General features: G+C 43.3%; 1 protein-coding gene across 2 annotated transcripts in view; it reads left to right on the plus strand.

The window, feature by feature from the left end:
- Nucleotides 1–13,619, plus strand: part of ADCY6 (adenylate cyclase 6) — a 61,555-nt gene extending 47,936 nt beyond the window's left edge. For both annotated transcript variants that reach the window (XM_060251988.1, XM_060251986.1), the window contains exons 19-23: nucleotides 533–662; nucleotides 2,971–3,234; nucleotides 6,494–6,698; nucleotides 6,847–6,971; nucleotides 10,989–13,619. In XM_060251988.1, the coding sequence (XP_060107971.1) occupies nucleotides 533–662; nucleotides 2,971–3,234; nucleotides 6,494–6,698; nucleotides 6,847–6,971; nucleotides 10,989–11,117 (853 nt within the window). In that variant the 3' untranslated portion in view covers nucleotides 11,118–13,619. The remainder of the gene's footprint in view (nucleotides 1–532; nucleotides 663–2,970; nucleotides 3,235–6,493; nucleotides 6,699–6,846; nucleotides 6,972–10,988) is intronic.
- The last annotated feature ends 275 nt before the right edge of the window (nucleotides 13,620–13,894 follow it).

Consider the following 13,894-nt stretch of genomic DNA (forward strand, 5'->3'; position numbering starts at 1 on the left):
GAATGCAGAGGCATTTGCAGAGGCAAGTTGGCAGCGCTTTGGAGTTCTCCATACTTTCTTCACTTACCCCTTGCGCCTGCTGTTTCCCCCCTCCCCATGAGATTGTGAAAACTCTGTTGTAGCCATGTTGCTGAAGCATAATTCAATAGTAATACAGCGTATTACCATTTTTTAAAGCCAGCAACAGTCCTCCAGTAATACGGGGGGTGGGAATGGTGGCTGCGTAGGGATGGCAACAGTACAATGCTACTGATGTGGGCCTGAGGTTCAGAAATGTACTTTCTTGTCCATGTGGTATACTTAAGGCACTTCGACTGTGATCCTGTAGGAAAAATCATAGCAAAGCAGGTCTGGGGAAAGTGGTCTAGAAAGTGGACAACTGGAGGATACCACTGTGTGTGAATGCTTCAAAAACATCACTCTGGTTTGGAGGTTGAGGTGGAGCAGCACAGCTCTGTGGATGCAGCCTGTATGCAGATGTGAGAGCAAAAAGATAATACCGTCTCTTTACTCATCTCCTTTCTTCCCACAGTCAAGCAGAAGGGAAGGTGGCCCTGCAGTACATGACTCCTGTCATCCTACTGCTTTTTGCCTTGGCGCTTTATCTGCATGCCCAGCAGGTGGAGTCTACTGCCCGTCTTGACTTCCTCTGGAAGCAACAGGTAGTAAGGAAATAGATTCTACTGTGGAGGTGGTGTTTGGGGGTATTGTGGACTGGTGAATCCTGGGAAAAGTTAGAGCTTACCTTTTGCACAGCACAAGATGTGGCTTGGATCCACTTGAGCCTTTCTGCGGATAGAAGGCTTTTCAATTTTCAGAAGTGATTTTCTCACTTCTCCCTGCACATTTTGGGCTTCAGCAGGAAGGGGAGAAGGTTGTGCTCCATGGATAGAAATCCTTCTATCCACTGAAACACTACAATGGATTCGTCCCTATTTTTTCTGGTTTTCCAAACTTGCCAAAATGAGGAGGGCTATTGTTACAGAGCAGAAAGGCCAGCACGTTTTAAGTCCACTGAGACACTGGAACCCCTTACTGAGAAAGCTGTTAAAAGATACAGAAGCAGATGTGTGGAGGGTCACGGCCACTGGTTTCCCTAATTAATCTGCAGGGCACTCATTTCAGATCTTCACAAAAGGAAGTGAAATGGGATTCTTTACAAAACATCCTATGGGGGTGGGGAAACTGGACTTAAATATCACAGTGTAGCAAAACTCTAAATTCAGTACACTTCGTTGGACACATGACACTGTTATGTACTGCACATTAAAATATATAAAAATACAAGTTGATATAGTTAACAAGTAGGCCGCCAAGTCTGGGTGATGGATCACTTAGCTTTGATTAAAAAGAAGAGCAGAAGAAGATATTGGATTTATACCCTGCCCTTCACTACCCAAAGGAGTCTCAGAGTGGTTTACAATCTCCTTTCCTTTCCCTTCCCCTTCCCACAACAGACACCCTGTGAGGTAAGTGGGACTGAGAGCTCTGACAGAAACCACTCTTTCCAGAACAGCCCCTGATAGTTATGACTGACCCAAGGTCACTCCAGTAGTTGCATGTGGAGGAGTTCCCAGTTTTATCAAGCAACTGGACAAAAGGGGTTCCCTGTTTAATCAGGCAACATTAAAAAGGGGTGGGAGCAGTGTTCTCTCTAAGCTGAGTTAGTGTGAGTTAGCTCACAATTTTTTAGCCTCCAGCTCAAACATTTTTGTCTTGGCTCAGGAAAAATAGCCCTAGAGCAAACTAATTTATGCAGTAGCTCACAGCTTTAATGCCAGTAGCTCACAAAGCAGAATTTTTGATCACAAGACTCCACAGCTTAGAGGGAACATTGGGAGGGGGCAGGCCTCAGATTCAGCAGGAGCTCACAGGAGCCCAGATCCTGAATCTTTCTGAGGGTTCCTCCTCCTGCTCCCCACCTACCTTGTCCATTGAATAGTAGGTGCAGCCGCATAACAATCCCTGGATTAGGAGAGTGGGCAGCCAGCCAGCCCCAGCAACCCTCATTAACCCCTGGAGAAGCCCACACCACCTTTTCTCCGCTTCTTATGTGGGCTGGTGGGTGGTTTGCTGGCCTTTTGACTGGCGGAGAGCCAACCCAGGAGAGCCCCAGGTGAGTGAGGCCTGCTTGGGCTGGCTGGATCTCTAGCCAACCCAATCAGGCCTCGCTCGCCCAGGGCTCTCCTTTCTTGCATCAGATTGCTGTTGGCTGGGGGGGGGGGAGCATATGCTAATGAGTTATGCTAATGAGCTCTGTCACCTATTTTTCTACAAAACAACCCCTGGTGGGGATAACAGAAGTAGATGCTATCTTAAGAGAAGCATACCCCAGCAGAGAATGCCTCTTCTAAGATGGTGTTTGCTGTGTACAACATCATTAAAGCAAAGTAATATTTCCTTCAGAACTATTCTTTTATACATATACTGACTTAACTGATTTGTTCTTAAACTCATATGATAGATCAGGTGATAGCTTTACCATAGCGTATGAACAAAAATAAGAACATCAGAGATATTTTTTAAAGTGTCACGTTATTTTATGATTACCCCACAACAGCTTTTTAAATATTTTGAATCAATGTGCAGGCCTCTGTGATTGTGTGTACCCATTGTACTGTGAGAGCTTAAACGGTGCATTTTTAAAAGTAAATTTCTAGCCTTTAAGACTGTGGTGATCAGATTAAAAGTATGGAGATTTGCGTAGTGAAATCTGAGGTTGAAGAAAGGACTGAACAGGATATCAGTGGCGAAGGATTTGACTATTTACTGAAAGAAGAAAAGAATACATTAATGAAATATGTATGCAGAGTTGCTGACTATAATTCACGTTACAAAATTTAACTTAACTCTGAGTGGAACTTCTGTATGCTTGTTCCATAGTACATAGACAGTGAAAGATGGGCATCTTAAAGGAGTTACGAGGTCTTTATAATGGATATTCTCATTTCTTCCCCCATCTGCCCCCAGGCTACAGGTGAGAAAGAGGAGATGGAAGAGCTGCAGGCCTATAACCGCCGACTGTTGCACAACATCTTGCCAAAGGATGTGGCTGCTCACTTTCTAGCCCGTGAGCGCCTCAATGATGAGTTGTATCACCAGTCGTGTGAATGCGTCGCGGTCATGTTTGCCTCAATCAGCAACTTCTCAGAGTTTTATGTGGAACTGGAAGCCAACAATGAGGGTGTTGAATGTCTGCGGTTGCTCAATGAGATCATTGCTGACTTTGATGAGGTAACATGTATGCATTTTTCTGTGGGATTAGAAAGGGTGAGGCACCAGAGGCTACTAAGGGGCTATGAAATTGAGGAGTTCCTAGATCATGCGGCAGGAAGCATGTTTTATGCAGCATGTGGTGATTTCCCCTAATGTTCCCTTTGTTGCTGCCACCCATTGTCTGTGAACAGGTTTTTGGGATGAATCCAGGCAATACTTTCTCATTGTGTTGAATTTTGCAGTTGCTGATGTGATCTAAGATGCCTGAGAAAAGATCCATTAAGCGATGCACTCAACAAAGATCATGTCAGAAAAACAGTGATAAAGTAGGAAGCCCCACCAAACAATGGGCACATCCACAAACCAATTGCCCTTTCATCACACCCCCTCCAGCTTAGAAATAGCAGCGCTCCAGCAGCCCTGGCCCCACTCAATGCACAGCAGCCAAGAAGGTCAGAGCGCCTGCTCCGGCTGCAACGCCACTGAGGATGTTCTCCGCAGCTGAGAACGAAACGTCTGGAAGGAAAACTTTCTCCAGTAGAACACGGCATTTGATCCCAAAAGATTCTACAAACCCTAATGATGTTACCAGCTGTGAAAAGCTAAAATCTTTGATAGTGATAAAACACTTTGTCCAATGCACGGCCCACCATTTGTTAACCTTGTTTTATTTTCCTTAGAGCAGAGCCCCTCACTTTTTCACTGCCCAGTCATTCTGTTTTTCCAGTTAGGGGCAGGTGTCATTAAAATTGGTTCTACGTGCACTTTAAGTGCTGCAGCCCCCATTTAAAAAAAAATGGCAATGACTTCTGATAGGCAAGACCTTACAGTGTATTTATTTGGAAGTAAGTCTCATTCAGCCAAAGTTCCACTTCTTCCTTCAACTGTTTCTTCAACTTTTTGGTATTTTTTATTTAAAACATTTGTATACTGCCTTTCCACTATGGTTTCCAAGACAGTGAGCAATCAAAACTGAGTGTGTGTAAACAAATAATTTTGCAAACAAGGAGGAAAGCTAAAGAGAGTTTGTGAGGGGATGCAAACACAAAACAAAAATTTGTTGTTGGTGGAAGACAGTAATAGAGGGAAACAGGTGAATCCCCGGGGGGGGGGGGGGAGTTCCAGATTTTCAGTGTCATGACTGAGAAGATCCTTTCCTGAGCTGCCAGCAGCCTAGATGCTGCCAGAGTCACTCAAAGCAGGGCCTCTATAGAGGACTGGAATGGTTGGTTCAATTGGGTAGCTGTGTTGGTCTTCAAAACCAAAAAAGTTTTAATACTGGGTATAAACTCCTGTGTGCTTACACACTTCATCAGATAAGATCTGATCAGGTGCCAAATGGACTTAAACTTCGTTCTGTTGGAATGGTTGAGTTAGGTGCATATGGAGTAGGCAGTCCATGAGGTATGTTGGCCCCAAGCTGTGTAGTCTCTATAGGTCAGCACTGGAACCTTGACTTGGGACCCAGAAGCAAGTTGGGAGCCAGTGTAGATGGAACAAGATTGGAATGATATAGTTCCAGTGACCCACCAGTTGTCACATAATCTTTTCACAAATGTTTTTTTTCCATGATCATAATTTTGTGATTGTGTATTTTATGATCATAGCATATGAAAGGAAAAAACCCAACTAGTATGCAGAGAAAGCAGCACAGTATCTTTCATGCTCTCCTGCCACAGAAGCTGGTGAATTCAGGAATGTTGTAATCATATTGAATGAACAGGAAGCAACTAATAAGGAAAACAAAAGGCAATAGCCTCAAGAAGCCTCAGTAGTGCTTAGTCCATCTAGACTAGACTGGTTGATATTACAGTTACAATCTTATATCTTTTTAAAAATGCTACTAAAAAATGCTTCTGAAAAAGGATGGGAAGCCAGTAAGGTAACCTGATGGAGTGCACTGGCTTTGGACAGCAGTTTCTGGATTATCAAAGAATTCAGGTTTTCACGGCTGGTAACATCATTAGGGTTTGTAGAATCTTTCGGGATCAAGTGCCGTGTTCTACTGGAGAAAGTTTTCCTTCCAGACGTTTCGTTCTCAGCTGCGGAGAACATCCTCAGTGGCGTTGCAGCCGGAGCAGGCGCTCAGACCTTCTTGGCTGCTGTGCATTGCTGCTCCGGCTGCAACGCCACTGAGGATGTTCTCCGCAGCTGAGAACGAAACGTCTGGAAGGAAAACTTTCTCCAGTAGAACACGGCACTTGATCCCAAAAGATTCTACAAACCCTAGTTTCTGGATTCTCCATGGAAGCTGAGTGACAAATGCTGTTGATTCCATACTAGCTAGCTCACCAGTTGCCTCTTTCACACAGCCCCCAGTTTGCGGGAGGAAGCAGTGGAGGAGCTACTGTCAATTGTTGGTGCTGCTTAAGGGAGTGACCGTGAAGCACTGGCTTGCACTACTACAAGGGCTGCTCATCTTGGCTTGCTCCAAGGCCATTCTCACTACCCAGTCCACTCCTATACTTGGAACAGAGAATTCTTAAAAGCTGTTTACTCCAAATTTACTCCAGCATAAACATTTGACAAGTCTGAACTCACTGCATCAGATGCTCCCCTGGAATAACTTACCTTTTCAAAGCCTTGTTAAATTTTAGTTGCCTTTTAAAATATGCAAAACTGCTGAAGGTGCAGAGGATGGTATTTCTAGGTGACCACATGAGGTTAACACATTTTTTCCTCAGAACTTCAGAAACAGATTTTTCAGAGGAAAGGTACATTTGGAGAGTAGCCCCAATTCTTTACAAATAATACAGCTTCACCCAAAGAGACAATTCTGGACAAAGCAAATTGCATGTTGACAGGCCAGTGAAAGAAAAAGTTGTGATCTCCCTGCACAATATGGTTTTTGAGCACAGATAACAGTTATTGGGGCAAAATTCGAGCAGCAGTTATGTTCAAATTAGTGGTGCAGCTTTGAGCAAAGAGGACCATCCTGGCATTGCTGATCCTTTGAACTTAGGCAGATCATGAGAGGGAGGGCAGGAAGGGTTACATCAGTGCTTAGTTCTTGTGGCCCTTTCTTAAACGCCCAGGGAAATGCTGTTCACCACTGTGGAGTCAGGAAGCAATTTTCTCCAGGCCAGTTCGGCCAAGGATCCTGAAGGGGGGGGGTTTCCCTTCATCTTCTGGGATCAACGGGGGTGGGGTGGGGTGAGGTATTTGTGATGTCCCTGCATTGTGCAGGGGGTTGGACTAGACCCTGGAGGTTCCTTCCAACTCTTATGGTTCTGTGATTAATCAAAGCTGATTATTCCTTCCATCTTACTCGTTGCAGATTATTAGCGAGGACAAGTTCAGGCAGCTGGAGAAGATCAAGACGATAGGCAGTACCTATATGGCAGCCTCAGGGCTAAATGACAGCACCTATGACCGTGAGGGACGCTCCCATATCACAGCCCTGGCAGACTACGCAATGCGACTCATGGAACAGATGAAATATATCAATGAACACTCTTTCAATAACTTCCAAATGAAAATTGGTGAGAGGCGCAGAGAAAAATGGGTGTGAGCCTGTGTCTGTATGCATGGATTCTGCCTATATTATGGAAAGGGCTAGATGGTTTTAAGGTGAAATGTGTTGTCTCTGGTCACATCCCTCCCCAGTTGTTAACTTTACCCATTTTACAGGGCTGAATATTGGGCCAGTGGTAGCTGGAGTGATTGGAGCTCGGAAGCCGCAATATGACATTTGGGGCAACACCGTGAACGTCTCTAGCCGTATGGACAGCACTGGTGTCCCTGACCGCATTCAGGTAACAGCATCTATGATGTGGCCTAATTTGACATTGTTGTTTGCACATAGGATCAGGAAGAAGCCAGCCCTGATAGGGGTGGGTGGGGACAAGGTCTGTGCACTTCATCCCCATGCCACTCACTACTCTTCCTGTTGCCACCCACTCCTGTCACATTGCCTCAGAAGTGCTGATGCGGTGAACCCTTCACATCTGAACTGCAGCTCTGTTGTGGACTTCTTAAAAAAACAACCTGCTAAAGGATTGAAAAGAGGAGCAGAAATGCTGAGTGTAGCTCCACTACTTCCTCAGTTCTCCTGAAATCTGAAAGGGAGCTGGTCAAATGGAGTTCCTTTTTTGGAGGGATTTGCAGGAGAGTGTTCTGGGAACGGAAGACCTTTAATCCAGCAGGCTCCCAAGAGTGTTAACCCCTACAAATAGTTGCCTGTTCAGGTGCAAAGGGGGAAATTTATGAGTAGAGATGCTCAAAGTACCCTGGAGGTGTCCAATGAGTTGATGGTGAAACACCTGCTTTGCATAAAGACGGGCCCAGGATCAAACCTTGGTATCTCGAATTAAAGGATATTAAGACTGTTCCCTGCCTGAGACATTAGAAAGCTGCTGCCCCTTATAGCAGATGGTGTTGAGCTAGATGGACCAGTGACCATACAAAGCTAACTTACCCTGATAAAGCAGCTTCATATATCATGGTGCCTCAAAAGTAATGTCTCCTGTAGGGATGAGAGGCCTATCATGCTAAACAGAACAGTGCTTCATTTAACCTTTGACTGCTCACGCAGTAAGAAGTGGGTGATTTATTATTAAATTTATTATTACTTATTTATTATTGTTAATTTATTATTAAATCACCTACTTCTTGCTGTGTGAGCGAAGGTTAAATATGCCCTGTTCTGTTCAGTATGACAGAACTCTCGTCCCTACTTGCGTAAGCAGTTGGGGAAAAGGGGAGAAAGAACCATTCCTTTGGTGGGATGGGGCTGTGGCTCAGTAATAAGAGCATCATCTTGGCAGACAGAAAGTCCCAGGTTCAATCCCTGACATCTCCAGTTAACAGACTCACATAGTGGGTTATATGGAGGCATCACCTGCTTGGTCTTGTAATATCATCAATAATAGTCCTTGACTTGAGGAAGAATTTCCTTAAAGAAATCTGAAACCTTCATCTTGGATACAATTTTGGATTGGACTTTTGGACTTTATAGTATTATATGTACTGGTATATTTCTTAAGCGATATGTGGAAGTCTGGTTAAAGCCCTTTTCTTATGTTGTTGAACTGCTGTGAATATAAGTGGCTATTGCTTGTTATAGAATATCACACTTAAGGATGTTTTCATATTTATATTGTATTAAAAAGACATATTGTTAAGAATACCCTTTACTATACAGTGCCAGTTAGTCACAGTTGTTACATCCTTGCTGTTAGTTGATTCCCATGTCTCTTCTGATCTAGTATAAGGCAGCTTCATATGTTATGGCTGTAATACATCATATGAAGGGTTGCATCTGTGTGGCTCCTTCTGCTGGCCATAAGAGAACAAATCGTACTGTGATATAAACATAAGAATGTCTTGCCTGATCAAGCCAGGATCCACCCAGTCCTGTTATCCTGATCCCAATAGTAGCCTGCCAGGTGCCTCCAGGTAGGACACCAGTAGTGCATAAAAGCATCAGACTTCCCTTGTTTATGTCCACAGTCTGGACTTCATCTTGGGGATTCATCTTCAAACTTCCTTTGAACATAGAAATTCTATTTACTTGTCATGGTTAACAGTTAATCCCCAAGATAAAGCTCCATCTTGCTCTCTTTTTTTTTTTTAAAAAAGTCATCAAATTCAGTCCAGCACCATCTGTTGTGTCAATGAATTCACTAAGCTTCATTGTATTGTTGAAGGCTTTCACAGCCAGAATTCATTAGTTGTTGTAGATTTTCTGAGCTGTATGGCCGTGGTCTTGGCATAGTAGTACCCAGGGCTTTTTAAAAGAAGGAATGCAATTAGATAAGATAGATAGATAGATAGATAGATAGATAGATAGATAGATAGATAGATAGATAGATAGATAGATAGATAGATAGATAGATAGATAGATAGATAGATAGATTGTCATTGTTCTCAAAAAAGAAAATGAGAGCAACGAAATGAGGTGCTCTTCCACAAACATACCAACACATCAACAACCACAAAAGGACATATACATAGACCATTTAAATACATCTAAAAACACATAACCATTCATAACCCCGCATTTAGCTTAACCACGGCACTTGGATAGAAGCTGCCCTTGAATCTATTTGTCTTTGCCTTCAACACTCTATATCGCCTACCTGACGGTAAAATCTCAAATAGCAAGTGGCCCAGATGTGAAGGGTCCCTTGAGATCATTTGTATCTTCCTTCTACATCCCATATCATACAGATCCACCAATGAGGGGAGAGAACATCCACAAATCTTCTGTGCTCTCACCATCACTCTTTGGAGCACCCTTCTCTCTGCTTCTGTGCAGCTCCCAAACCACACGCAGAGGCAATAAGATAAAATGCTCTCAATGGAACTACGATAAAAGGCAACCAGCAGACTCCCTGACAGTTGTAGTGATCTTAAGAGTCTTAAATAGTATAGTCGTTGCTGGGTCTTTTTCTCTAGAGCTAAAGTATTTGCTCCCCATGTTAGATCCTGTTTCATAGTAATTCCCAAAAACTTCCATTCTGTCACCTGTTCTACCATAACCCCATCAATAAACAACGGCTGAATGTCCAGACTACTCTTCCTATAATCCACTATAATTTCCTTCGTCTTATTTACATTAAAAATAAGATTATTTGCTTTACTCCAGAGGGACAGTTGATGAACTTCCCTCCTATACGCAGACTCATCATTCTCAGAGATGAGCCCCACTAACGTTGTATCATCTGCATACTTAATGATTTTATTGCTCAGACTACTAGAAACACAATCAGACGTGTAAATAGTGAAAAGAAGTGGACTCAAGACACATCCCTGGGGAGTGCCAGTGTTTAAGATCTTCACGGAAGAAGTATATCCGTCCATTTTAACCCTTTGTGAACGACCTGATAAAAAGTTCAAAATCCACTCACATATAGAGTCTGACAGCTTCAAATCCTTAAGCTTAAACAACAATCTATGGGGTGATATTGTATTAAAAGCAGAGCTAAAATCCACAAACAACATTCTAACATACGTCCCCCTTTTATCCAAATGCGATAAGGCAGTATAAAGGACAGTATTAACAGCATCCTCAGTAGATCTATTTTTCCTGTAAGCAAACTGATGTTCGTCGAAGGTAACAGGAAGGCAGGAAATAATATATTTTCAAACTTATTGCTCAAAACACTTCATTATCACAGAAGTCAAGGCCACTGGCCTGTAGTCATTTAAAACTTTTGCTGGCGTCCTCTTTGGTATTGGGACAATAAGAGAAGCCTTCAAACAAGTGGGAACAATAGATTGTGACAAAGAACGATTGAAAATCTCAGTCCACACCCCAGCTAACTGCCCTGCACATTCCTTTACTACACAACCAGGGATATTATCAGGACCTGGCTGGCCTGGCACCAGGGGTGTGGCCTAATATGCAAATGAGTTTCTGGTGGGCTTTTTCTACAAAAAATCCCTGCGTGAAACAATGGTGACAAGAGGGGTGTGGCCTAATATGCAAATAAATTCCAGCTGGGTGGTTTCTTTTTTTAAAAAGCCCTGGTAGTACCTGATGTTTCGCGAGTAGCTGTGGCCGGCATCTTCATAGGTAAGATAGAGTTCTTTCTATGCCAAAGTGAGAAAAAGAAATGGTAGGAATTTATATCTACTCAGGAAGGTGGCATAGGTCTGACTCATCTTGTTGGAATTTCCCGGGCTGTGACATGTTAATGCGGGAGCTTTCCTGAGGAGGTTCTTTTCACTTCAGTGTGTTGTTGTGTGAAGTGCTACTGGTAGGAACTTTCAATCCACCAGCCCATGTCAGAACATTCTCATTTTTTTCTCTGTCTGCTTTTTTCTAGGTGACCACTGATCTTTATCAGGTATTGGCAGCCAAAGGTTATCAGCTGGAGTGCCGTGGGGTCATCAAGGTCAAAGGCAAAGGTGAAATGACCACCTATTTCCTGAACGGAGGCCCATCCCTCAGTTAGCAAGAGCCTTTGCCACGAAGGGACATGTTTGGCTGGGCTCAAGCAGCACGGGGTGAAGTGGTTCTCTCTGCACTCTCTCTTCCCCCTCTCACTACTTGCTGCAGATTTTAGATATACCCTTCTTAAAGGGAAACCCCCTACACCCTCGAAACAGGATCTTTAATGGTGTTGAAAAGAGGAAATGTGGCGGGGTCACTTTACCCCATAAGAGACTTCTTTATTTTTAATTTATTGGGAGCAAAGCCTAGTTTGGAGTGCCCCCTTTTTGGGCCCATGTGGGTGCTATTTTGGGGGTAAGAAAACAAACCCTTTGATGTAAACTTTCTGTCTCTCCTGGGCTCAAGCCAAAAAAAAACCCAGTGAGGGGAGGTTGCAACAGGGGATAAACAGCCCTCCCTTTTCTGTTTCTGGACCTAGAAAGCTAATGTTTGGTTTTATTAGAGAAAGTGGGTTGGGGGTGGGGGCAGGGAATATCCGGGATTGCCTGGATGCTTTCTCTTTTTTGGTGCCCTTTGCTGAAACTTCCAGAAAGCGCAGCAGCAGCAGCATTGTTCCAGTCAGGGAGGCGGCTTGCCCCCTAATGCAGTTCCATTGTTGCCATCTGCAGCCCACTCACACTGTCCCTCCACGCTCTCTCTCACTCACTGTGAAGTTCAGGAATGTATTTTTCCCCTTTTTGTTTGTTTGTTTGCAGGGGAGTGTTGTCATTTGGGGTACAGTTATCATTTGCCAATTGCTTTGTCTGGCTGGAATTAAAAGGACTTGTGACAAGTGCTGGAGTATCCCAAGAAGTGAGAATTGGGATTGTGGTTTTGATGCCAAAGAGAAGGCAGGGAAGGGTCCTAATTCCCTCTAACTTTCCCTGCCATCCCACCTCCCATATTAGCCAGGAGACAAGTTATCGTAACCTGTGGAGATGTAACCTGCCTTAGGTGCCTGAAGTAAGGGCAAGCTGGTTCTGTGCACAAGGGAACCTTGGGGAAAGGGAGCCTCATTTCTTCCCCAATGGGGAAGAAAATGTCCCAGTTCCATAACAGGAGCTCTTTCATGGAATTGGAAGACTAGGCAAATTCCTTCAACCTTTTCTACTAAGTGCCAAGTCATCTCCCCTTGCTGTTCTAAGTTTCTGCCATGATTCTCAAATAGTAGGTTCATACCCATCGTCCTTCAGGCCTCATTTTTTGGGGCTTGGGAATCTTCCCCTTGTTTTTTCTTCATAATCTCTGTAGCTGTAGAAAAGCTATTTGAGAGATGTGCTGTGCAACCCAGTCTTTGTCCCCTAATATTTGCTAGCAGTTGGGAACAGGAACTTGGCTGCTTCAGTGGAAGCTTGTTGTGGCTTCCTGCTTCATAAGGCTCTCATGTGACTTCCTAATGAGGTGGGATGAAAAAAGAATTACACAACAGTAGATTGCTCCCACTTTGCTTTTTTCCAGGGTGTGAGGTTGGAGAGGAATTGGGGTTAATGACTGGAGAACTTGCCTGAGAACACTTGATCTTTAGGCAAGGGCAACTGCAAGTAGTCAGTGATCCTAGGCAAGACCTGCAGAGTCACTACACCATCCCTTGGTGGCAGGAACTGAGGCATGGTTGCTGCCCACGGTGGTGGGGATAAGTGGATCTGTGGCTGCCATTTTGAAAATATTCCATTTGCTGATCACTGATAGAAGCAAGCACACTTCAGACATCCACCCTTGTGAGGTTTTGATTATGTCATCTTTCCCTTCTTCCCTTTTATGGAGGGAATGGGATTATAAGCACTATGTTGACTCTGATTTCTTTTCTCCAGAGACCTGACCCATTTACATTTAGCTCTGTACCAGGCTCCCATCTTCATCAGCAGCTCTGGACTGAACTGGTTGCCAGCATTTTAAAGAGATGTATGCCATTACCATTGTTTTGGTCTTGTTTCTATTTAATGCAAATAAAACACAGACATACCCATATCAAGTGGAATTCCGTTATCAAGCTAGATACTGATACTGAGATTCCTTGAAAATATGCTTTCTTTTGCTCAGCTATTATGTCAAACGTGACATTTAATTGGGAGCGTTCAACCCATGGAGAGGCAAGAAGGGTCAGTTGTTCCTTGAAACAAGATGAATGAAGGGGAAAAAAACAAAGTGCTTTATTGCAAAGGAAAAAATCCTTAAGTTTTTTTTTAAAGGGAGAAAGCAGGTTTTGGATTTTTAAAAAGTTCTTGATGGTTAAAAGCTTTTATTACTTTACATTCTTTTAAAAGGTTTTTTTTATGTGCATAGCCAGTTTGGATTATTGATGCCCTTCTTGAGGAAGGCTATGCAAAGAAGAGAAAAATGAGGTTTTTGAAAGCCCCCCCCCCAAAAAAAATCTCCCCACTCCTTATAAGGCTAGTGCTAAAATGGCTCTGTTGTGTTTCTTGGGGGTGATGTGTGAATGGAATGGGCGATTATGGCACTTATTTGGTACTTTCTTCCTTTTGCGTGTATATATAAATTATATATTAAAAATCACTTTCTATTACGTTGTTTGATTCTTTTTTCTCCCCTTCCCCACCAGGTAGTAGCAACCTCTGGTAATTGTGATTTATGAGGGTGATACCCAGTTAAAGAAATTAATTCTCTATATACATGTACACAAATATTACTGAAGAAAACGATATATTTTACATTTTCAGAGGATGCACATACGTTTCAACTGCCACATAGCAAGTGAAAAACTCACTGAAGCTGCTCCTAGAATGTTTTATCTGCCTTTAGTAAGAGTTGAATTATTAGTTGAATTGCATTCAGCATGGG

This window comes from Heteronotia binoei, chromosome 13 (genome assembly GCF_032191835.1).
Source record: "Heteronotia binoei isolate CCM8104 ecotype False Entrance Well chromosome 13, APGP_CSIRO_Hbin_v1, whole genome shotgun sequence".
Classification (NCBI taxonomy): domain Eukaryota; kingdom Metazoa; phylum Chordata; class Lepidosauria; order Squamata; family Gekkonidae; genus Heteronotia; species Heteronotia binoei.